This window comes from Plecotus auritus (genome assembly GCF_963455305.1).
Source record: "Plecotus auritus genome assembly, chromosome: 5".
Lineage (NCBI taxonomy): Eukaryota > Metazoa > Chordata > Mammalia > Chiroptera > Vespertilionidae > Plecotus > Plecotus auritus.
In genome coordinates, this window is record NC_137776.1 from 103,768,943 (window position 1) to 103,795,040 (window position 26,098).

At 41.8% G+C, this 26,098-nt stretch overlaps 2 protein-coding genes across 2 annotated transcripts in view; one reads left to right on the plus strand and one right to left on the minus strand.

Annotated features, from left to right (window-relative positions):
- The window catches only part of CENPP (centromere protein P), a 275,842-nt gene that overhangs the window by 156,872 nt on the left and 92,872 nt on the right, over positions 1–26,098 (plus strand). The window lies entirely within an intron of this gene.
- On the minus strand, positions 2–22,534 carry ASPN (asporin). Its single transcript, XM_080668819.1, has 8 exons — positions 22,315–22,534; positions 17,365–17,643; positions 15,505–15,617; positions 11,251–11,464; positions 10,164–10,274; positions 5,127–5,220; positions 3,423–3,561; positions 2–1,335 (listed from the first exon to the last, which is right to left on the minus strand). The coding sequence occupies exons 2-8, from the start codon at positions 17,612–17,614 to the stop codon at positions 1,138–1,140; spliced, it is 1,119 nt and encodes a 372-aa protein (XP_080524945.1). The 5' UTR covers positions 17,615–17,643; positions 22,315–22,534; the 3' UTR covers positions 2–1,137.

Consider the following 26,098-nt stretch of genomic DNA (forward strand, 5'->3'; position numbering starts at 1 on the left):
AACTGTGTTAAATATATTATATATAAACGAGTTTTCTGACAAATATTTCCTGGGTAGGAGAATAAAAATTAAACCAAAGCACAAATGTTTTATTTTAAACCAAAATTGTAATGTTTATCTGATTTTCTAGTTTTACTTAACTTAGGTTGAATGCCAATGAAAACTACATAAAGTACTCTTAAGTTTTATTGAGAGTGTTTAGTTTATGTGTTTCATTTAATGCTCTGCCTGTTTAGTTATACCAGGTGTGTTTTTCAGAATCATCCAATCTGTGCAGAATTTAGAGTGACTAGGCTCTCCCAACCATGGCCTTACAGAGGGACTTCTCAGAAGTATTCCTTCGTGTTGAGGTGACAATGCTGTGCAACCTAACCATTGACATACTGTAACAGCTTAGAATAACTGTGATAATAGAAAACCTGAGTTTCAGAGTTTACATAAACACTACACATTTCATAGAGGTTTCATAATTAAATAATAATAATTAAAAAAGAAAAGCATGTGCTGTAGCTCAAAAACCAGCTTAACATCGGTCGAGTTGATCATATGCATTTACCAACAATTTTATTAGAAAAGATTAGTTTTAAACATAAAGACAGTAAGACTCTAAGACATGAGAAATTGAATACATGATATCAACCCATACTTTACCATTATTGGAAATATTACAGTACTACCCAAGTTATTAAAGAAAGAATGGGAATAGTATACTGTATCCTTCATATCACTGTGCTTGTTAATTTTGTTTTTTTTAACAACAAATGAAAGAGTACAGATTTTGCTATGTCAGGCATTGCATGTATAATACAGTTCTTTTTAAAATATACTTGATAATAAAGTGTTAAATACTGAATGTTTCATTTTTTGAGAAAGAATATTCAAGCATGAGATTTATGCAAAATCATTTGTGTGCATAAGAAAACTGCAATTGATGCTGTTTCTCTTAATTTAGATGTATCAATAGTTTTGCAAAATTCTGATGAAATTTTTTGTCCTAAAGTCAAATCACTGGATGTACCACATGAGAATAAATTTTTGCTTCTGAGCATAATACTACCATTATTAATAGAGCTCAAGTATCCTAAATGTAACAGCTTTTAAATTTTATATTAAATGGACATTATTCATTGCTAATTACTACTTTCTGAAGTTCCCAAGCTGAACACTCATTCTACTCAAAACACAGCGAAATGTTGCTGGTTGTACTTCCCAGTACTTCATCGGGTTCTTGAATAAACTTATTGCACTGTATAAAGATTTCTTCATCTTTGGCACTGTTGGGCAGAAATCATTCACTCCCACTTTCGTAATTGAATTTGAATGAAGGAAGATTATCTGTTGTAGTAGGAATAAGGATGGATTTAAAATACACAGTAAATGTGAAAAGAAGATACTCTATTTTTAGTTCATGGGTTTATTTTATGCTGACTTGAATGTATTTCACCTAAAATACATGTACTTGTTTATGCTTGTTAAATACTTAATTTAACAGCTCAGGTCCATGCGTCATATACAGAAGTGCTCTATGTGTGAAGTGTGGTGTCAGACTCGCCGAGGCGGGAGCACTCGCCTGCTCGGCACCACTCTTCTCTGCACAGCTGCCAGGGTGTGCGGGTCGTCTCAATGCCATCTGTGCAGCAATGTGCTTAAAGTGTTAGACACCAACAAAGAATGGAGTTTAACGCTTTAAGAATTAGGCTTGCAATATGAGTGTGAAGAATTGTTAGCATTTTATGTGATCAAGGGAAAGAATTATAGAGCCGCTTTTTTGTAAGTTTGTTTTATAGAAAAAACATGTCTGTTGACATCTTAAATACATATCCGCAATACATTATCAATAGTTGAATCTTTGCACCAGTGGACAAAATACAATTTTATAGGCTGTGTATATGTCTTTAACTTAAATTATTACTCTGAGTGCACAATATAGAAACTTTCCTTCATTCCCTTAACATCCCTTTAAATTCCTTCTTTGGTCTTTTTGGGGAACTGAGATTTCTGGGATGTAAAAACAATCTACTTAACTGACAGCGTTTGGCATATAAAAAATGTAGGAGCCTTCTGCTGGACAAGCTAAGTATTGGTTCTGGCTGTTAGGCATGAGAACTCAAGGCATTACTAAAGCCGTTCAGTTTGGCGTTGGAGTCCCTGTGCCCTGTGTCTCAGGGATTTTGTGACGATGCTTTCTGAGCTGTGCAGTTCTCGCAGCTCAGTGTCAGTGCAAGGGGTAGTTTCCTCAGCCCTGGTCTCACTGGGAATGGGAAGAAGTACTGGACATGGGTCTGTTAGCTTTGTGGACATTCACTGAATTGTACCATTATGACTTGTGTTCTTCTCTGTTTGTGTTATAATTTTATTCAATTTTTAAAATGCTAGCAAGAGTATGGGTAGATTTAAGAGCTTCCAGAAGCTGGGACCAGAGTTATGGAATAAGTAGGCAAAGATGGGACAGCTTAAGAGAGGAAAGACTCAGGTCATGCTCGCTGGTTAACAGTAGACATTGAAATGGAGTATTGAAAAATTCAAAGCAAAAGTGGTAACCTTGAGATGAACACCTTCATATAGCACTTCCATATTGATGGCTTGTATCTGACAGGAGTGTAGTTAACAAAACTTGTCTAAAGATAAATAGGAAAGAAATCTAGAGGCAAGTAGCTCAAAGCTTAGTTTTGGTCTCCACATGTTTTTGCTTCTTGGAAAGTGAGAACATTGTATATTATAGCAAGGAAAGCATATGAAGAAAATGGGCTAAAGTGAAATGGGGTTAAATAGGGATTCTTAATTTGAGGTCCATAGGTGAGAATCAGGGAGATCTGTGAAACTTTTAAAATTCCATGCAAAATATTGTCTTCATTTTTGTTCTTGGGAATATCTTTATTCGATTCTCCAAGGACTCTATGGCCCCTCCCTCATAAGTTAGGAGTTGCCAAATTAGAGGGAAAAGATTTCTAATAATGAAGAACAAGAAATGTGAACCTATGATGTTCCAAATACGGACTTTTGATTTTATATTCTAGCCTTAATTTTTAAGAAGCATACACTTCTAATCTAACACTGCATTGATAGTGGAAATACATAGGACCTTGTCCCCAGGGTCTGCCTTCATGAAATGTTTCCAGAGTGAAAGGATATGTGATTCTACCCAGTTTCCTCCCGCCCAGTCCTGCCTTTACAGAGCCACTGCCATCCCATAACCCTGAAATTTGCTATCCCTCTGCCACTGGGCCTTAGTTTCCATGGGAGAACAGGCAGGATGGAAATGGGTACCTGCGTGTATTAGTGATGTTTCTGTGGAAACCATTCTCCTAATGCTCTCTTCCTTTACCCTTGCTACTTGCTTGGTCTGTGCTGTAGGTACTAATAGGCTTCATAAAAACAAAGAAAAGTACTCATATCTACAAAACATAAGTAGAATGTTTTACCTGGAGGTATTTCAACTCCTGTAATCCTGAAGGGATTTTTTTTAGTTTATTGTGTTCCAAATGTATTTCTCTTATGCGTGGTATGTTAGCAAGACTCCCATTTTCAATATCTGTGATTTTGTTGTTTCCTAGGCCCAGCCTAAAAATGATATAAAATTCATCAACTTTTAAGCAGATAGTGTGATAAATTCAGCTCAAAACAAAACTGAGTTAAAAATATAAACCTTTCCTAGCCTATCTAATAAAGAGGGAATATGCTAATTGACCATCACACCCTCACAAAGATGGCGGTGCCCACAGCCAATAAGGAGGGAATATGCTAATTGACTGTCACACCCTCAAAGATGGTGGCGCCCACAGCCACAAGATGGCGGCGCCCAGTCCCCTCATCCCCGCGGGGGCGGCAGGCGTGCGGCACAGCCAGGCCTGCCCCCAGGTGGGTCCGGCTGCTCCGTGTGCCTGCCTCCGGAGTCCCCCCAGTCCCCTCAGCCCCCCAGCCGCCCAGGGCCGGCCCAAGGCTGGTGGCTGCTCAGCCACCCAGGGCCGCCTGAAGCTCAGGTAACCAGGGCCGGCTGAGGCTTGTTCTCCCGGAGTGGCAGCAGCAGAGGTGTGATGGGGTGTCGCCTTCCCCTGATCACTGGCTCGCCTCCCGCCCCTGAGGGCTCCTGGACTGTGAGAGGAGGCAGGCTGGGCTGAAGGACCCCTCTCCAGTTTATGAATTTTCATGCACCAGGCCTCTATATTTATATTTGTGTTCAGAGAAAGGTATTTCATGATTTTATTTAACAGCCCTCTCCTCCACTGTCAGAAAATTATTTATGTAACTTACTAGAGGCCCGGTGCACGAAATTCCTGCATGGGGGGGGTCCCCTCAGCCCAGCCTGCACCCTCTCCAATCCGGGACCCCTCAGGGGATGTCCAACTGCTGGTTTAGGATCGGGCCTAAACCTGCAGTCGGACATCCCTCTCACAATCCGGGACCACTGGCTCCTAACTGCTCACCTGCTTGCCTGCCTGATTGCCCCTAACTGCCCCCCCTGCTGGCCTGGTTACCCCCAACTACCCCCCTGTGCGCCTGGTTGCCCCACGCGGCCCGCTGCTTGGTCATTTGGTCGCCCCTCACTAACCCCCCTGCTGGCCTGGTCACCCCACGCAGCCTGTTCGGTTGTCCGTTCAGTTGCGATGGTCACTTAGGCTTTTATATATATAGATACTTTTAAAAAGGAACATTTGAAAAGTGTCATCTGCCCTGGCCAGCTTTGCTTAATGGTTAGAGCATCGGTCTGCACACTAGAGAATCAAGGGTTCAGTGCCTGGTAAAGGGCACGTACATAGTTGCAGGTTTGATCCCTGACCCTAGTCAGGGAATGTGCAGGAGGCAACCAATCGATGTATCTCTCTCACATTGATGCTTCTCTCTCTTTCCTCCTCCCCTCTCCCTTCCACTTTCCCACTCCCTCTAAAAATCAGAAAAATATCCTCACTCATTGGGCAAGGATTTAAAAAAACAACAAGTGAAGTGTCTTGGTGCCCTCTTTCATCACCACGACAGAATAGTAGCAGTTCCTTCCAGCTTTCCCTTCACACTTTCCAGTAGCAACAACAATAATCTTCATTAGGTCCCTATAGACATTCTCCAGGAAATTTCATTCATATTCATCATATAGACTACCACTTGCAAGTAAGGATTTGGGGAACTTTTACCTTTGCAGATCTTTGTATCGTTTAAAATCCTCGAGTTCCACTTTTGAAATTTTATTATAATCTAAATGAAGCTCTAATAAAGTTGATGGTAGCTCTAATGATAAGGAAAGAAATGTATGTTAGATCAAGTAAAATCAAGCCCCATTGATTATTTACTTGTTGAGAATCACATTATAGACAGGTAACTTTTTAGGGATCTGTTTTTTTTACCTTTTATTATGGAAAATTTCAAACATACACAAAAATGGAAGCTAGTATTATGAACCACCATGCTGTTGCCAAGTTTCAACAATTATCTTATTTTTTCCAATCTTGTTTTATCTACCCCATTAGTTATTGATTATTTCTAATTGAATTTTTGTGTGACATTGGTTAATAAAATATCAGTTTCAACTGTACAATTCTATAATACAACATCCGTGTATTGTATTGTATTGTATTGTATTGTATTGTATTGTATTGTATTGTATTGTGTGTTCACCACTCAAAGTCATGTCTCCTTCTGTCACCCTCTTTTACCTTCCCCCTCTTTTCCTGGTAATCACCATACTGTTGTCTGTGTCTATTAGTGTTTGTTTGTTTGTTTTGCTTAATCCCTTCACCTTTTTCATACAGCCCCCCAGCCTCCCTTCCTTAATTATTGATTATTAAAAACAGTTTATTTGTTTTTATTCCTTTCCCTAATAATCTCAAATATATTGTTGATTTGTTCAAGTCTGTATCCTAATAAAGTTTACCGAGTACATTTATTTGGTTCTTAAATCTGTTCTCCTATTATATTCTCTCTCTTCTATTGATTAGTTTCAGATATTGATTTGTTTGAGATACACATTTGTGGGTTGGGCTAACAACTTCCACAAGGTAGTTTATCATGGTCCTCTAGCCCCCTTACTTCTTAGGATCTAGTAGTTAGATTTAGAGACAACCAGATTAGACTCAGAAGGAGCCCTTTCACCTGATGGTCTTAGCATTCATTGGTGACTCCTAGGTCCATTACTTCTTTAAGAATGGGAACATGGGCTGGCCATTGTTTCTCAGTGGTAGAGCATTAATGTAGGAACCAAGAAGTCATTGTTTGATTCCCGGTCAGGGCACATGCCCAGGTTTTCCGCTCGATCCCCACTGGGGGGTGTGCAGGAGGCAGCAGATGTTTCTCTCTCATAATGTTTCTATCTCTCTATCCTCCTTTCCTCTCGCTCTAAAATCAATAAAAACATTTTTTTAAAAAGAATGGGAACATGATGATTTTCCTGATTTTGTCATTCTTTAAGCATTTATTAGGTGGAATTCTTCTCTAAAGAATTTTCCTTATTTATTTACTATGTGATACAGTTTTACAAAAAGGCAGCATAAATGCTCGATTCTTTTTTTTTTAAATATATTTTATTGATATTTCACAGAGAGGAAGGGAGAGGGATAGAGAGCTAGAAACATCGATGAGAGAGAAACATCGATCAGCTGCCTCCTGCACACCTCCCACTGGGTATGTGCCCGCAACCAAGGTACATGCCCTTGACCGGAATCGAACCCGGGACCTTTCAGTCCGCAGGCCGACGCTCTATCCACTGAGCCAAACCAGTTTCGGCAAATGCTCAATTCTTTCAAGAAATGAATTAGTACAATGCCCAGAGGTGACCAGTGAATTTTTTTATATCACTATGAACACGTGGTTTTTTACTCTATTTGATATATTTGGTCCATTACAATATTAATTCTTTTCAATTAGCAGTAGTTTCTGCATAAATCAAGAGAAGCATCTCTCTCTTTTTTAAATTCTCACCTGAGGATATTTTTCCATTGATTTTTAAAGAGAGTGGAAGGAGGGGGAGAGACAGAGAGAAACATCAATGTGAGAGAGACACCCTATTGGTTGCCTCCCACATGTGCCCTGACCAGGGCTGGGGATTGAGCCTGCAACTGAGGTACATGTCTTTGACCTGCATTGAACTTGGGACCCTTCAGTCCGCAGGCCAATGCTCTTTGCACTGAGCCAAACTGGCCAGGGCAAGAGAAGTGTCTCATAATGCTTACTCTGCCAAGTGCCACCTGGCACATGGCAGCTACTCTGTGAATGCTTGCCCCTTCTCTTCTTCAATCTGTGTGTTCTGACCCCAGGCCTCTTTAGATTAATTGAAGCTGGAATATAAGATAGTAACCGGAAAATTAAGTTAGATTTTATTTTATTCTATGTTGGACCTAGTATTAAAAATGTAAAGTATTATTTGTCAACCAAAGGTTCTAGTTAACTAGCTGAGAAAGATGTTCTCTTTTTCAACTCTTCCTGAAACATTTCCTTCCTATATTGGTGGCAAAGACTGATGAAGGTAATTAAAACATCCTTATAAATATCAATATTCTTCATGGCTGAGTTTATGTTGATTCCAGAATTCTGAATTTTAAAAGTAAATAAACTAGAGAGCAGGAAAATAATTCTAAACCGAGAGTGTTCTAATTTCTTGAATTCTGATTAGTTGAACCTAATTACTTTATGGAACTACTATATACTCACTTCAATATGTAAGAGAAAAGGTTCTCTTTTTAAAGACCTTATATATTAGTTAAGCAAATGCATACAAAAATCACTAGAAAAAGTTCACAGAGTGTGCTAGCCTACTCTAGAATATTTTATAGCAAGTCAAAGAAGAGAAATATCTGCTCATGTGGAGGAGGCAGGGAAACGTCTTGGGTTTGTAGAATTTAAGGGGACTTCTCCCTAGGCCTGGAGAAGGTAGGTAACCAAAATGAAAAGTGTAGGCTCTGTAGGATAAGTGAGCAAAAGTATGAATTTGGGTAGAAGCTCATTGACTGCCAACAAATACCAGCATACTTTTATACAGGTATTTCTATTCCTATCCTATCTTCAAACAAGCCTCTCCTCCCCTCCACACAATACCATTTATTATAAAGTAGGATTTTCCAAATGAATAGGAAGAAAACATTTTTCACTATCTTTATGTTAACTTGTCAGGTATGGTAAGGACTTGTTGGTCCTAGTTCATCCTGCCACAAGGGGCATTGATGGTTGAAATATAACATTTAGGCAGTCAGCCTTAACATTTTGTTGTTGTTAATCCTCACCTGAGGATATTTTTCCATTGATTTTTAGAGAGAGTGGAAGGGGGGTGGGGGGAGAGACACACAGAGAGAAACATCGATGTGAGACACATCCATTGGCAGCCTTAACATTTTAATTTTTTAAAATTGATTTTAGAGAGAGAGGAAGGGGGAGAGAGAAATATTGACCTGCTGTCATCGTGCATTCATTGGTTGCTTCTTATGTGTATCCTTACCAGAGATCGTATCTACAATCTTGGCCTATCAGGACAAGGCTCTAACCAACTGAGCTACCCGCCAGGGCTAACCTTAGCATTTTAACAAATAAGTTATAAAACAAAAAACTTAACTGGAGTATTAATGTCCTAGGGATCTCGAAGGAGTAGTTATGTAAGTTGAGAGATTTTATTCCAATTTAAATTCCTAAGACATAAAACCTTCCTTTAGGCTTTGGAAGAATCTTGAGAAGTTAAAGCTTCCTTTTAAAGAGACAGTGCACTGTGAAAAGACTTGCAGTCCGTATGGTTTGCAGTGTCCCCATGTCTGAGCCACACCCTCCCACAGCACTGGCTGTCCGCAGAGCCTCAGGGTCAGCCTGTCCTGCCTGACCTGCTCCCCACCCCCACCCCCGTGCTAGCCCAGCACCTGGAAGGAATTGGGTGCATTTGACTTGTTCAGTGGAGTTTGTACTTTTGTTGTTCTAAAGATGAGAAAGTAAATATGTGTAACATTTTAGAAAAACAGCCACTTCCTTGAATGCTAAATTAAGGTGGTTTTTAAATTGTGTAGTTCTGAATTAAACTGATTTTCCTGTATTAAAACATTTTCTCCTTTTACTTTAGATGATTTTTCTTCTAAGCAAAAGATCATTACTTTAATAATAGCATTTGCTGTATCTTTCAAATGATAAGCTTATATGTGTTTTATTTTCTGGGTGAGATGGGTGGTACAAAAGGGTTTATGATGAAGCTGCTGCTTTTACTGTGGATGCTGAAAGGCAGAGCCGTGTGAAAGCAAAATATTATTAACCGTAGGGGTAGTTATCATAGCAGAAAGGGAGAATACCCATGTCAGGGTAAGAAAAGCAAGAATGAGAATGGGTCCTGAGGAAGGCAGTCCTGTCCAGGTAATCATCAGACGAGTAATGCATTAGCAAATTGGCCCAGTAACAAACTTAAGTATTTTACTGCCTGGGCAGCGTGGCTCAGTGGTTGAGCATGGACCTAGGAACCAGGAGGTCATGGTTCAATTCCTAGTCAGGGCACATGCCTGGGTGCAGCTCCATCCCAGTATAGTGCGCGCAGGAGGCAGCCAATTAGTGATTCTCTCTTATCATGATGTTTCTCTCTCTCCCTCTCCCTTCCTCTCTGAATCAATAAGAATATGTATTTTTAAAAAGAAGTATTTTACTTTGAGGTGTCAGCTTCAGATCACATACATGGTAAAGTATGGTACTCATTCTGGTAAGTTATGTCACAAGAGGGCGTGTCCCGGGTCCTCAGCATTGTCCGGGGCCTTTCTGCATTGACTCATTATTCTGACAGCAGACCTCTCACCCCTGCCAGGGCCAGTGTCTGCCCCAGCCTGGCCGCACAGCGCCACCCCAGGACAAGAGTCTGTGGCCCCGTGCATTGTCCTCGGTTTTCTTTACAGAATTCTTACCTGAAACAGGTACTTCACAGAATGACAAAGTATATATAGCAAATATCAGGAAAGGAAAGGAAAACTAGGCATTTATTTCTTAATGTTTGTTCTCATTGTGGTGGGGTGGAGATTCTGGTTTCATACTACATACGGCTTTTCCTGGTGTTCATGAGAAAACACTTGATTTCATACTACACTGACCAGATATACTGGTAGAAAGGATTCTAATTACAGTGCAGTGGTTTCAGTATATACAGTTTACAACATTACATTTAATGGTCATTTAAAAAATAGGATGACATTAAAAAATACATTATTTTACACAAAGTGAGCACAAACCTTTAGGAATTGAGGTCAGTTTTGCTTCTGCGATTCTGACATGGAACACTGTCACCCCTTCAAACGCCCCCGGCTCAATCCCATTGCTGTCGAGAGGGTTTGCACTCATTTCTGTGGGGGAATGACATGGCTTAGCGGGTGTGTGGAAGGAGGCCACCTAGCATGCACATCCCAGGAAGCATTGCATGCTAGGCTATTCACTCAGTGTGTCTGCTTCTGTTTCCTTCCTTTATGGTCAGTCTCAGAAAAAGACTGCTTTGTAGGTTGGAATATAATAACACATTTACCATTTTGCTTTCAATTACTAAATCAATAATTTATCATTCTCTTCCAATCATAAACATGGTCAAGGATTCATTGCAGTAATATTACAGTAGAAAAAAGATCAGCCTTCATATAATCCAAAATATTTGTTTGCCAGTGCATATTAATTTGTTACCTAAACTTATTAGTCAGTACGAAATTGTTACTTGATTAACAGAAATATAGCCGAGGAAATGCCAGTAAGTGAGGCTATGGTAAGGGCAGGTACTTGGCTGAATTAAAGGGCATAAATGAAGGAGAACATTGGTTGGGAATTTTGAATGGGTGTTGAATGGGGAGATGGCATGGTTACTCCATGGGTGTTAGAAGAAAAGCAGAGTGGAATTTAAAATGTACAACAAAAACAATCCTTAGCTCAGTAAACTTAAAGCAGTTTATGAAAAGTTAGATGTACATTCCAGACAGTATCCGAATGAACTTTCTATACTATATTTGAGTAGTTTGTACATACACTTAGAATACTACCTTTAAATTTAATGATAACAGATTTTACCGATTAGGGAGCAGTCAGAAAACAAAAACCATACTACGTATTTAAGAGCAGAGTCTGAGAGTTCATATGTGTGTGTATTACAAAAGGCATCTTTCAGTACTATACAGTTTTACATTTTATTTGATTTGTAAGTGGCTTATATAGGTAAAGAATATTAGATTCAAAAAATTTTTAGAAATTATCAGTCTTAAAGGTTAATAATGATAAAAATGTCTGTCTCTGTGTATTACTTATAATTTCTAAATGCCTCATTTATTTGCAAAAACTTACCCAGAACATGTAAAGCATTCATTCCTTTGAATGTTTCCTTTTGTATTTTCTTAACCTTATTATCATGAATTCTTAGTTCTGCTAATGATTTAGGAAGGTTAAGTGGTATTTCATTTAGTTGATTGTGGGACAAATATAATCTTCTCAACTTCTTTGTGGTTTGAAAGGCTTTGGGGTGTATCTTTGTTAGCTTGTTGTTGTTCAGGATCAAAGCCTAGATGAAAGATAGAAAGTGGCACCATATTAGGAAGCAGATTGACCTGCCAGGATTCCACAGTGGCCAGTCACTCTGGAAGTCAATGCAAATTGCATCATTTTCTATACTTGATTAACAATGTCAATAATTCCTCAGCCCAATCTAAACTAAATATGTATATATTTACATTGAGTTGGAACAGTGCAAAGCTTTAATGAGTGGTTTTGTGTCTTTGGTTTATTTTGAGGAGGTGATGTGTTCACATGGTTGAGGCCCCTCTAGTTTCCACTTCTCATTAGGGCTGTGGTTGGTAGTATTATCTTTATCTTACCTTAGAATTGGTTAACTCTGCAAAATTAAGTTTAACCTCACTTTTTTGTGTGTTTCCTACTCTTTACCATTTTCCCCAGAATATAGACCTGTCAGAATAAGCTCCTACCAAGTGCCCTCGGACATATTTCAGATACTGGGGACAGTGGGGGATCCTGAGGAATGCCTTAACCCTTTCTCAGTTCTGTGGAATGTCTCCTTGTGACAAGGCAGCATCCTTTAGAGGAGACAACAACCTGAGAGTAAAAACACTTGGTGACCCAGCCAATCAGGAGTGAGTATGCAAATTAACCCAACCAAGAAAAAAAACAAACAACCACTTGGTGACTCTGCCTTCTCTACCACAGGCCCCTTGTGCCAGCCCATTGTGTCCTGTGGAGGGTGTTGGCTGCTATGATCGGGGTCCCCTGGGACATGGGAACTTCAGAACCCAAACTGGGAAGTCTTTGGCAGCCAGAACTTGTCAGTCACCCTAGTAATTATTTTCACTTCAAAATGAACGTTGCCTAATCCTTCTTTTACTGCCAGGTTTTGCAAGGGTGTAGCTTCCTTAGGACTTTTACCCCTCTCTGCTGTCCAGATCCCCCATTCTTTCAGGGGGCAGCTCTAGATGCACTCCTCTTGTGAATGTTGTCCCTAGTCCCATTCTACAACAACCTTCCTGTGGTTTCCAGACTGAGTTAATATGCCTTTCTGGTGTTATTCATGTTATTGGTATTGCACAGAAGAAATACAAATAAATGCTTTGACAGTTAAATTATCTTTATTATTATAGACACTTTGCTTCTCCCTTTTCTTGCTCTTCTTTCAGACATCACCAGTGCTGTTACAATTTTTACCTGAGAAAAGGTAGGGCTAGGAGAACAAATGAAATTACAGTTGTTACCAAATGGTAACATGTACTCCTTTCTGAATGCATGAAGCCAGTTATAACTTTGTTCTCTTTTCATTTGGTTACATTGCAGTGTGCGGTCAGGTGAGGGTAGGAGGGACGGGAGGACGTAACAACTTGATGAACCTTCACTCAACCCTTTGAGGTCAATTTAGCAAAAATTATGTCTCCTTATGGTGGTCAGGAAATGGGCACAATGCAGACAAGTGACTTGCCTGCTCTCCTTTCTGGCCCGCCTGCCTGCCCTCCAGTCTCCCTTCCTGTCTGTGCACTTCCTGTGCCTGCACTGCTAAGAGCCCACAGGGAACGTGTGCCTCAGGCAGGTCCTCCATCACGTCTGGGTTTGTTCCCTTCCCTGGTAAGACATGCCTTTGTCAGAGCTTCATAAAAGGAGGTATAAGTAGTACAAATGGGGTAAGAGTTTTTGTGGCATGCCATCAAATGCTGCCCCAGCAAGTCAGGTGAGCAGGTTGTCTCTAGGTGATTTGTACTTTCAGTGTTGGCTTTCATATAATAACTAGAGGCCCGATGCACGAAATTCATGCAAGAGTAGGCCTTTCCTTCCCCCGGTTGCTGGCACCAGCTTCCCTCTGGCACCCGGGACCCTCCGGCCGCCTGCAGGCCCCCGGGACCCAGGCTTCCCTCCAGCCACCAGCAGGCACCTGGGACCTGGGCTTCCCTTGCAGCCACAGCTTCATCTGGAAGGACGTCCGGTCTAATTAGCATATTATACTTTTATTATTATAGATTCCAAAAGGGGCAGTTATAGAGCCCTACCCAGTGTAGCTCTAGGGAAGGCCAGACAATGAGAAAAATACAGCCTTTTAGAAATAGCCACTATGATGAGTGTGGCTGTGACAATGGGCTGGAGGTGACCTGGGAGCACGCGCACACGTGTGTGTGTGTGTGTGTGTGTGTGTGTGTGTGTAAGGATCTCACTCTAATGCTGTGTTGTTCTTATGTAAGAACCACGATGCTAAACAAGTCGCTGAAGCATAATATGGAGAATTCACAGAATATCTAAAAACATTTTTATTCTCTTTAAAGACAGGTACTGATGACACTGTAATTCAATAAATGTTTTGAGATATGTAATATACTTACAGTTCAAGTATAAAGTACGCGCTTTACATCAGTACTTTGGCCAGTTTAGAAACACTACGCTGGTGGCAACAATAGTGAATAGCTGCATGCTGGTCATTTAACATAGATTCACTCATATGGTCTAAGTAACTATTCTGAATTTCACCCCTTTTACAACAGGGTGGGCTCAGAAGGTAAGCTCCCTTCCCAGTGTGCACGTGTGAGGGTGCCGAGATGTGAGCCCAGTTGTGCCTGACTGGAGAGCACTCACCCTCCAATATAGTGCCCCCTCGAAACTGCGCCTAAGAGACCATCAAGGCGGCCTGAGATGGCTTTGCCATCTTCTTATGCTGCCTTCCCACTGATTGACAGGACTACATGTGGAGGAAGTCCCTGGAACGCTCCTAAAATGCAATAATGTTATGACAAATTAAGTTGAAAACTTTTTATGGTTTTGGTATTAAATATGACATTAAATATTCTTGTGGCCGTATAGCTGAAAATAGGTTAAGAAGTGGTAGAAGCATTCATAGGCTCTATTTCCAACTTATGAGGGTAGAATGATGGCCTTGCCACCTCCACTGTTCCTGTGGTCTGTCCTGAATAGGCAGACTGGATGGATCCTGGGTGGAATCCATTGTGCCATTTCTGTTTCTGATTGTCTTAATATTTAAGTGAGACCTCGGTTATAAGACAAATATATGCTCTTCCAGTTTCTCTCTCTTTCTCTCTCTCTCTCTCGGAAACTATGCTATGTATGGGCTTAACCAAATCTGAGCTGTCTGCATGGTACATTTGAAAGGCCCCAGGAGCCTAGATGTTGCAAGTGCAGAGAAGAGAGTGACTTTGCAGGGGGCTGACCTGGCTCCATTCCAGACAGGTTTGGGGTGAGGACTGAGCAAGAGAGCCTAGTAGAGAGCATCCCTCTTGGTGCCTAGGACATGACCAGCCTGATCTTTTAGCTGAAGGAGGGCACAGGCCTACTTGGATGGCAGCAAGAGACATGTGGGCGTGGTGTTCTACCTTCTCCTCTGTAATTTCACTGCAGTCGCCACGCTTTGAATGTCTTCGCTCCAACACAGCAGGAGGATGTGGACAGTGGCCTGGAAGAGCAGTGCTGGCTGAGCACCGTGCTCAGGGGAGAGGGACACCCTGTGACAGTGCGGAGTCAGGCTCTCCCCAAACTTAATTGCAAATTAAATTAGAAATTTTACTTGCTAAAACCTAGAGTCTCAAAATGTTAAAATTAGAAATAAAAATCTTTTAAATCTTAGAAAATTAAAATGTTAATAAATACAGTAAAGAATTTTTTTTTTAATCTTTCAAGGTCTGAAAAAAGCCATGAAAATATATATTGTCATTTAGATATATTGCATGTGGCACTGTTAGACTTAAATCAATAGGTTTGGGTACCCATTTCCTTAACACTATATGCTAGTAAGTTCCTGTAAATACTCAATGTTATTCATTTTAGTGTATAGTGACTGTGACTACCTAAATAGGTCATAAGCTCATTTAAGGACCATTTAGTTAATTCTTAGCCCACTGCCTGTCACCTGATTGTTGTCAGTAAACACCACTTGAATTAAATCTATAGTTTTTCATTAACCAGAATACCACTGCATAGCCAAGTTTCTGTCCTCCTTCACACAGAAAAGTAAGACTGACTTACACAAACACAATATGCGTGATTATTTTAGCAGTGATAGAGATTTTCACTTAAATATTTGAAAATATGAGCATATATTCTTACATAAAGTGAAGTGAGTCCTTTAAAATCATTTTCTTTGATTTCCTTAATTTTATTGTTTTGAAGGTCAACCATTCGAGTATCCAATGGAATGTTGCTCGGGACAGAGGACAAGCCTGAGAAATAAACAAACGTTAGATGTACACTCTTTGCTTAGAGGAGATAGCTGATATGTTAGGCTGTGCACTTGTTAAAGTCCATGGTTACCGTTAATAACAGATGACTTAACATGTAACGTATGACAAAAACATTGTTCTTTGGAAAGGCCTAGACCATTTCCAGTCATTTATCTTTACAAGATGTCTGGCTGGTCCGGCTGTCACCGCTGGACTGCTGCCTGGGGCCTGGCGTGGAGGAAGCTCCGGCGAGGCCAGCTTCTGTGGGTGCACTTTGAGGAACATTCAAGTTCTTTGCAAATTTTTGGTCTGTTGTGCATTTTAGAATTCCATTTTCTGAGGGAGAAGAGTTACAGATACTCAAACGCTTTTCATTGTCAGTGTCATGGGGAGGTGCAGTGTCTGTTGCTAATGGTGAGGTGTCATGTTAAGGTCTGTGCCAGTGCAGATTTCGTTCAGTAGATTTTATTTTATAAGCTAAATGTTCAGGGGAACACTATTTGCAAATAGTTGTCTGTCTGGAGGCAGGTGGTTTGCAGCTCTCTGATGACAGGTGTGTCCTGGAGCAGAGCTGGGGAGCAGCTAGGAAGGCCTTGGCCTAAGGATGCTGTGCTGACGACGCGCATTCTCTTAGTCACAGCCACGGTGAACCAACCCAGTTTACACCCACCAGTGTCAATGTTGCTTGCCTGGGATGCAGCTTAGAAATGACAGTACATTTTGATATTTCCTAACTATAGCCGTTTCTCACGACAGGGTCTGTCTCAGCCTCTGAGTTTCTCCTTTCTGCTGCTCATCCCACACTCTTGCTGCTGTGCTTCCAGATTAGCTTTTCTCAAACATTACTTCATCTTATCATCCCCATCACAGCAATGCCAAAGGTAGAGCTTAAAAGCCATTTTTTCTAACCTATGTATTCCATTAAGATTTTCCCACTGATTCCAGTTCATAATCTTAACAAATGCTTTTTGTTCACCTCTCTCGTATTGTCCCTTAATAGCACACTTTGTAAAGTCTCTGGAGTGGATTGTAACAAGCTTTGACTAGTGCCCAAGTGCCATAGCCGCAGGACGAGACACCGAGTGCTCAGACACACTCTGCAGCGGCCCTGATGGCCCCAGCCCCCCGGGGAGGGGTGCCAGACCTTGGCTTCCTGCAGTGTGACACATTTGAGTCACCTCTCTTTTGGAAATAGCTGAATACAGCAACTCTTCATATAAATCCCATCACATCCTCTTTCTGAGCAGGGTCTGAGTGTGCCCCTCTATTTGAGAACACATTCATTAAAGTATTAAAAAAATAAAATAGAGAATTACACATTTTTAACAGACTTTAAAAAGTAATTTAGTTCAGCCACTTCTTGTATAGACACTTCTATACTCAAATCACTAAAAACAAATAGGGAATTGTCTTTAAATGAGACTTCACAACTCTGTAACCTGTTTATTGTCCTGGACAGTTGATTAGTTTTTTTAGTGTAGAGTTTTACTAGAAAGCACAATCTCAACTTTCTGGTACCCTATGGTGAAGAAACTGCAGTAACATCCATTCCTTCTGAAGGAAATGAAATCGAAGCACTTTGATTCAAATTTGGGAAGAGAAGGAAATGTTCTATATATGAAATTCTCATGGTTTTCCTCTGATTTTCAAAATAAGTTTGCATGTACTTTGTGGTTTGTTATACTTTTCAAAAATTAAATTTTGTCAGAATAGGATTATTCTCCAAAACAAGTTGACGTGTTCTTACCTAGATCAGAACAGTGTACAACTCTTGAGTAGCACTGGCATCCAAACGGACATGTTGGAAACAGATCGAATGGGAAGAAGGGGTTAATTGGCTCTCTTGTTGGAAAAAGAGAGTTGTCAACATCAGCATCACCATCACCTTCATCTTCCATGTCCTTCAGCATCACATTCTTCAGCATCATGTATGAAGGGCGAAATAAGGGTTTGGCAGAGCACAAAGCCAAGAAAACTAGGAGCACACACTCCTTCATGTTGTCTTGTATACAGGGCCAGTCTAAGACTAAGTAGACATTGAAGATTAAGTTAACAGTTAAACACAATTCTGCAACTGAACTTTGCTCAGAAGTGTCATTCTTGTCCATTGTGAGAGTAAATTTTGCAACCTTTTAGAAAGCAGTTCAGCAGTATGAATTCAAAACTTTAAAAAGATCTTTGTTTTTAATCCAGTATTTATGCTTTTGGAATCTAATCTCAGGAAGCAATGCTAATGTGCATAAAGATGTTCATTATAGAATTACTAGAGGCCCGAAATTCGTTCACTGGGGTTGGGGGGGTGTCCCTCAGCCCAGCCTGCACCCTCTCCAATCTGGAACATCCCTCTCACAATCCGGGACTGCTGGCTCCCATCCACTCACCTGCCTGCCTGCCTGATTGCCCCTAACCACTTCTGCCTGCCAGCCTGATCACCTCCTAACCACTCCCCTGCCAGCCTGATGGATGACTAACTGCTCCCCTGCTGGCCTGATCGCCCCCAACTGCCCTCCCCTGTCAGCCCAATCTCCCCCAACTGCCCTCCCCTGTGGGCCTGATAGCACACAATTGCCCTCTCCTGCTGGCCATCTCGTGGTGGCCATCTTGTGACCACATGGGGGCGGCCATCTTGTGTGGGGCGTGATGGTCAATTTGCATATTACCTCTTTATTACATAGGATATATGACTAGAGGCCTGGTGCACAAAATTTGTACACTGGGGGGTGGTGGTCCCCTCAGCCCAGCCTGCAGCCTCTTGCAGTCCGGGAGCCCTCAGGGAATGTCTGACGGCTTAGGCCCGCTCCCCGCTAAGTGGGCAGTCGGACATCTGTAGTGTTGCCGCAGAGGTGGGAGAGGCTCCCGCCACCGCTGCTGTGCTCACCAGCTGTGAGCCCAGCTTCTGGCTGAGCAGCGCTCCCCTTGTGGGAGTGCAATGACCACCAGGGGGCAGCTCCTGCATTGAGCGTCTGCCCCCTGGTGGTCAGTGTGTGTCATAGAGATCAGTCATTTCTCCATCGGGCCGAAACCGACTCTCTGACATCCCCTGAGGGGTCCCGGATTGCGAGAGTGCGCAGGCCAGGCCAAGGGATCCCACTGGTGCACGATTGGGGCTGGGGAGGGACGCAGGAGGTTGGCCAGCCAGGGAAGGACCGCAGGAGGGCTCTAGTGCATGTCTGGCCCATCTCACTCAGTCCCTATCAGCTGGACCCCAGCAGCAAGCTAACCTACCGGTCAGAGTGTCTGCCCCCTGGTGGTCAGTGCATGTCATAGCAACTGGTCCACTGGTCGACTGTCTGCCCCTTGGTGGTCAGTGCACATCATAGTGAGCTGTTGAGTGGCCTTAGCATATCATTAGCATATTACACTTTGATTACTTGAATGGCTGACCAGACAATCAGACATTTAGCATATTAGGCTTTTATTATATAGGATAGCAAAAAATTAAAAATGGCTAAAGGGAAATAGTAATGTGAAATATGGTATATTCTTGAAATACTTTGTAACCTACAAGATATTTGCACAGATGTTTAAAATTATGAAATATTTTTTAAGGAAAAACAAATATAAAAATCTATACATAGCAAACAAACAAAAACCCTGACACAAATATACCTAATTGATGATAATCTCTGGGTGGTAGAATGATGAATGACTTCTTGTGTCTTTTTCTTTTTTAACTTTTATAATGAACAGTAAGTGCAACTTTAAAAAAAAAATTGACTTTGAGAGACAGGAAGGGAGAGGGAGAGAGAAAAGCATCAATGTGATGGTGACACAGAGGTCAGCTGCCTCCTGCACCCCCCCCACTGGGGGTCAGGAATGGAACCAGCTACCTTTCAGTGCACAGGACAATGCCCAGACAACTGAGCCACACATCTGGGGTTGATAGGAAATTCTTTATGTTGAAACCAAGAATGTTTTCCGGCACATTTTTCTCTCTTTACTAAGTTTGCCTTCTATTAGCCATGTAAAATTAATCTTATATTTTTGTATTCTCATATTTTGGTTACTTCAAAAGAGAAGTCAGGCGAACCTTGATTCCACAAGGAACTCACCATTTACAGCAGGGGTGGGGAACCTTCTTTCTTCCAGGAGCCATTTGGATATATGAAACATCATTTGTGGCCATCCAAAATTATCAACTTAAAACTAACCTGCTATGTTTGGTCCAACATTTAATTAACTCACCCCTAATGCCTTGGCAGGGCCAGACCAAATGATTTCTTGGGCCTATGGCCCTCGGACAGAACGTTCCCTACCCATGATTTACACCCTATCTGATATTACACTTTGATTAGTTGAATGGCTGACCAGACGATCAGACATTTAGCATATTAGGCTTTTATTATATAGGCTTTTAGCATATTAGGCTTTTATTATATATTTATGAGATGATACAGACTTGATAAAGTACAAGTGATTGTGGACCCCAAACCTTAAGTCTATTTATCAGTAGAAAAATATGGAATGTCCAGGAGGGAATACGGCATAGTAATGTCCCGCTGCCCCCCCTCCCAATTATTCAGAAAGAATATAAGAGAATATTCTCATTTAATATGATGTAACTTTTAGTTATTTGTTCTTATTTTAAATTTTAAGTTTATTAATATGGCTTAGGCTCTTGCTTGATTAGTTTTGGAGGTATTTATATTGTGTTATTTATAAACTAAAATTTGTCTTGTTCTCAGGAAGACTCAGTATTTTCCTAATATAGACCAGTTTTGCCAGAGTTTCTTACTTATGGAGAGCTCTGGATTTTGGTTTCAAGTTTCCCTAGATCGGAATAGTATTTGGAATGTGATTTCTGTGCTGATAATTGGTATTAACGGAGCCGTGGCACATAGAGGCTCCTCCCCTGGCCCTCTTTGCGTCTGAAGAAGCTGAGGCCAGCCTTCTCACTCCTGCACTGTCCACCTACTGCATGGCTTCCGCCAAGTCCCAGGCCCAGTGACTTCCAGACAGTAACCCAACTGTCCGAGGAGAGGCCGGGCTGAGAAGTTCGCCCAGATTCCCAGGGTTGGCAACAGACCTGAGAAATGTCTTTCTGAAATTGCAAAGGCTCCTGTTTTCCACTTCAATGTTCCACAAACTTGGAATGGAAAATTTGTCTAAGTGAAATGGTATTTCCTGTCAGACACTATTATTAGGGAAACACGTTATTGCCTTTAAATCTCATGCTTGGCAACTTTTCCCTTTGGCTGAAATATTTATATCAGTTCACAAGTGCCAGTATATCTGTGTTACATAACATATTCTGCACATTCAGAGGTGGAATCCAGACTAAATTCAAGTGTAAACAACGTCAGTTAAACATCCAAATATGCATTTGGAATCTTATTCACAGCACCTTTTGGTCATGGAAACTGATACTTTTATAGACTAGACTTTCCTTAAAGAAACAGTAATGTTACCTTAGAAGTATAAGTAACATCTGATAAAAGAACTTGGCTGCTTTTCCAATTTTTGTCCATCAGTTTTTCAGTGCCTTCTAGCAACCTAGTTGCTGTCTTAAAAAGCAAAAGCTTCTTCATTTTTCTGCTGTTTCCTATAGTTCCTTAAGACTTGTGCTTATAAATCAATCTGTTTTGTCTCAAATCTCAGATCAAGTATAAAATATTCTGTTTTAATATTTTTAATATGCAGTCGCTAGTTGTAATAGAGGCTTGCACATCCCCTCATCTTCCCAGCACTACACAATGTGTGAAATATGGAAAACAAAATATCAAGATGCTTTTGCATATGTGTGGGCAATTTACTTTTTTAAACAATTCAACGATTCTTGGTGGGATTAAGTTGTACAAGTACTTTATATTTTTTAGAGAGATCCAGACCCCTCAGGTTTCTCTGTGACTTATCCTACACATCTGGCCACGGTTCCTGGTTGTCACCCCTCTGAGTAGGTTAACAAGAAAGAATGCTCTGTTCTATTTAAATTATGAGGAAGTAGAATACCAAACACATTGTTTGATTTTCTTAAATCTAAGATTTAATACAAAATTTACTTTGGGATGGAACAAAAGAAAACTTTGTTTTAAATTCTGACTTTATGGATTTTTGTGAAAAGAAGTTCCTAATTTTTTATGTTGAATATAGATCTAGTTAAACTGTTGCTGATCATTATTCTTTCTTGAAATTATATGGATTTCTGTTTTTATTGTACAGTGCCATTTCATCACCTAAGAATAAGGAAGACATTTATCAAGGGAAAATATGAACATTCAAATGTGTAACTAAAAATGAAATTTGAATAATTCATATATTTTTAAATACATTAGAAAATATAGTTTTACATTTCAAAAGAAATATTTACTATTTCATTTAATGTATTTGTGATATTCTCAAACTTCTTTATCATTAATTATTAAGGTAATATTATTTTCCTAAAAGAAGATATAGATGTTTGTTTAAATGATTTTTTACAATTAACTATGCTAGCATTTATGGTAAAGCACAATGATGGGTTTTCACTTAGCTGTAAAAAAGTCACAATTATATTGAAATAAATTCATTATATGTAAAACAAAAGAGTTATTTTAGGTTGCTATATAATTAAGTACTGATTTTTAAGAAATTATACAAACTTTAAACTTTATCCTATAATTTACAAGCATTTATGTTAATAATATTAATGTCCCCTTAGTATTGACTATAAGGTAATTGTCTACTGGTACATGAAAAAAAAAAACACATGAAAACATACCTTGTAAGAAGAGAGCAAGTCCTCATGAAAGTCGAGTTTCCCAGCATGTACTGCTTCTCTGCAGGGATGTCCTCATGTACTCTGCAAGGAGGAGAGGAGGTGTCACATGTACAGAGGACTGTGGGGCTGCCCCTGGGGTGAGCTGCTTCCACAGATTAGCCCAAGTGAGTGCCGAGAAGCAAGATTAAAGCTTGTTACTGCTCATGTGTTTTCCATCACTGTTTGTATTATAGCCAAGACTTCTAGCTAAACTCTAGATGTCTAATGGAAGATTCTGAAGAAAAAGAGTGCTTACTAATACATGGCAGCTGGCCACTGAAGTACATGAAGTCATTAAGAAATCCTGATTTGAAAAAATACTTTATGAAATTCTTAAATGAATGAATACTTACAAATTACAAATTTAAAAATTACCCTATATAGTCTATAACAAAATATTTACCAATCTTAGTAAAGAATACGAACATTATTGAAGTATAAACCCAAACTCCGAGTGTATATGAGACAGGAGCCATGCTGCTGTTTCCTTCTGTTGATAGAAGCTGCTGCAGAGAGCATACTTCTCAAGCTTTCCTTTCAAGGCGTTGAACCCTGCTGCAGGCGTGTTGGGAACTGCAGAGCGGGCCCCTTGAGTACCCCAGGTCCCAGCCTGTGTGTTCTGATATGGCATAGACACCTGGATCCAGGTAACACCTGCTGGGATTTTCCCTTTTCAAGAGAATATCAGCTGTGACAACACAGTTTTTAGGGAGGACTCTGGAGCAGAAAGACGTCATTCTTGGAGAAGAAAGGCACTGTTAGCATACCTTTCCCACTTACCCTGAGAGAATGCCCCATTCCTACATCAAGCAAGGCTGCATCCTTCCAGAGAGGACATTGTCCTGCATCTGCTGAGAAAGCCCTCCATGCTGAGATGCCGGGGTCCTGGCGCTACGCGGGGTCCTGGTGTGCAGGCCTGTTCTCACAGCGCGCCTCCAGTCAGCAGTTTGTTTTCTGCCATAAAGATCTGACCATCCTCTCCCTCCCAGAGAAATGGCAGCTCCAGCCAGAGAGAAAGAGAGAGAACTGTGGCTCAAGTGTGTCGGGTGGCCAGCCCCATCCAAATAAACTACCCTTTCTTGGGCCTGGAGGTGGACCATCCCACGCGCTGGCCCCAGGAGCTGTGGGCCTGCAGTACCTGAGGGTGGCGGCTTCTGGTTTGGTGAGAATGCTTATATCCTGTTTATTCAGTTATGTTTAGTTCAGACATGGCTTTGTTTTTTAACTAAACATGGTACCTTGATGAACTGTGACATCTTGAAAGTTGATGGGATTTTATTAACCTGAGTTACATGAGAGCAGCAGCTCTGATGGGAGGCCCTTGGGCATAATCATAATTGTTAGCACAATGTCTTATTTTTTAACTTTTAGCTGAAGTATATATGACAAAAATATAAACACATTATAATGGTATAGCTCAACTTCACACACTGCACCCTGAGCAAAACCGCTGCGCTGCCAGAGCCTCCCCAGTCTCCAAGGCCCTCCTGGCTCTGCACACAGCCCTTCTGGCATCACAGGAGCAGGGCAGCCAGGCCGTGCTTTCTCTTCTGGGTCTGCTTGCTTCATTCAGCATTAGGGTTTTGAGACCTTGCCGGGTCCTTTTGGTTAGCAATTATTTGTTCATTGTCATTATTGTATGGTGTTCTATTGTGTGAATATGCCACAAATTACATACTTTATATATAGTCAACTGGGTTCTTTCCCATTTGTAGCGCAGCTATGGACATTCGAACATTCTTTGTCTGAGGCTCGTGTGTATGAAGTTTTGTTATATGCAATGGCTGTACTTAAAAGCTTCAGCTTCTCTTGCAAAGTAAAGCTTTGTCAGTGTGCGCCCCTCCTTTTACGAGGCACTGTTGGGCTGGGCGGAGGGGCAGCTCTTCCTCTCGGTGCAGCGTGTGCCCCACTCTCTGCCTTGGCCTTTGCTCACCCGAGTGCCCATGCCACTCTCCTTTCAGGCCTGTCCTCTGCACAGCTCTTCCAGGTGGGTTCTGCCTCTGCCTGCGGAGCTAGGAGGCACTGGGGGAGGTGGTTTTGTAAAGGTGTGTGACAGCCATTTTCTCTCTCCTCTCGTGAGCTCTAAGCTTATCTTCCTCCAGCATCTTGCTTTGATCTGGGCAAAGGGCTAGAGCAGGGGTCCTCAAACTTTTTAAACAGGGGGCCAGTTCACTGTCCCTCAGACCGTTGGAGGGCCGGACTATAGTTTAAAAAAAAAAAACTATGAACAAATTCCTATGCGCACTGTGGGCCCGGGACGAGTCGGCTGCTAAGCAGGACAGGCAGCGGCACCCGGCGGGCCGGATAAATGTCCTCGGCGGGCCGCATGTGGCCCGCGGGCCGTAATTTGAGGACGCCTGGCCGCTAGAGCATCATGCTGGTGGCGTTGCAGATGGTTTATTCCCTCTAATCTGCAGAGAGTGTGGCTAGGGACCCCTCCAGGGCACAAACCCTCCATAGTCTTGGGACTGCACCTCACAGCTATGGAGATGGCCCAGCAGGCGTGGACTCCATTTGGAAAGACCTGAAGTTTCCCCCACAGCTTCGCAGGTGTTCCAGACACTACAGTGTTCCTCCTCTTCCCTAACAGAGTGTGAGAAGCTAATGTCCTGCTCGGGTTTCTGTCAGGGTTCTGTGGAAGGGACTCGATCCTTCCCACATGTTTGTTATTTGTATTGTTTGGTTTTGCTTCATCAGGCTTTGCTCTAAATATCACAGAGTCACTTTTACTATATCAAACAATATTGTTAGGAATCATGAATAACCAGCACGTTATTACATGGTAAACAGGAAAATAAATTACAAAACTGAAAATGTAATAATCTTTGTACTAATATTTTATGAACACAGACATGGATTGCTATAAAAGGAACTTCAAACACAAATTTCTTGCATGACCTGATATATTTCAGCTATCCTATATAATAAAGAGGTAATATGCAAATTGACCCTCACACCCTCACAAGATGGCTGCCTACAACCAGGCCGGTTTGGGGGGGGGGTTAGTGAGGGACAACCAAACGACTGAACAGCAGGCTGCGTGGGGCGGCCAGGCCAGCGGGGGGGGGGGGGCAGTTGGGGGCAACCAGGCTGGCGGAGCTGTTGGGGGCAATCAGGCCAGCGGGGGGGGGGCAATTGGGGGCAACCAGGCTGACGGGGGAGCAGTTGGGGGTGACCAGGCCGGCAGGGGCTCAGTTGGGGGCAACCAGGACGGCGGGGGGGTAGTTGGGGGAGACCAGGCCGGCAGGGGGGGCAGTTGGGGGTGACCAGGCCAGCAGAGGGGCAGTAAGGGGCAACCAGATTGGCAGGGAGGGGGGGAGCAGTAAGGGGAAACCAGGCCAGCAGGCAGAGGTGGTTAGAGGTAATCAGGCTGGCAGGGGGGGGCCAGTTAGGGGCCATCAGGCAGGCAGGCAGGTGAGCAGTTAGGAGCCAGAGGTCCCAGATTGTGAGAGGGATGTCCCAGATTGGAGAGGGTGCAGGCTGGGCTGAGGGGACGCCTCCCCCCCATGCACGGATTTTGTGCACCGGGCCTCTAGCCAAGCACATTTATAATTTCTAAGACCCTTTCCTGACCACCTCCTGCTGTGGAAATGGAGTGGTCCAAGCCCAAAATGAGCTGGAAAAGACCTGAGAAACCATCTCATTCAAATTAAGAGTCCAATGCATGTGGATTAGAGGTGCGCCTTCGGAGCTCAGTGTCACTCAGGGGTTGACTTTGTGGTGTTCAGCAGCCAGTATCTGGTGT

Bases quoted from the DNA above. Each gene is read 5' to 3' on its own strand.
- ASPN (XM_080668819.1), bottom strand. From the start codon at position 17,614: ATGAAGGAGTGTGTGCTCCTAGTTTTCTTGGCTTTGTGCTCTGCCAAA. The intron at 5,221-10,163 runs GTTTGTGCTCAC...CCTTATCATTAG, and splicing joins ACTGACCTCAATTCCTAAAG to AGCTACCATCAACTTTATTA. The intron at 3,562-5,126 runs GTAAAAGTTCCC...TATCATTTTTAG, and splicing joins CGATACAAAGATCTGCAAAG to GCTGGGCCTAGGAAACAACA.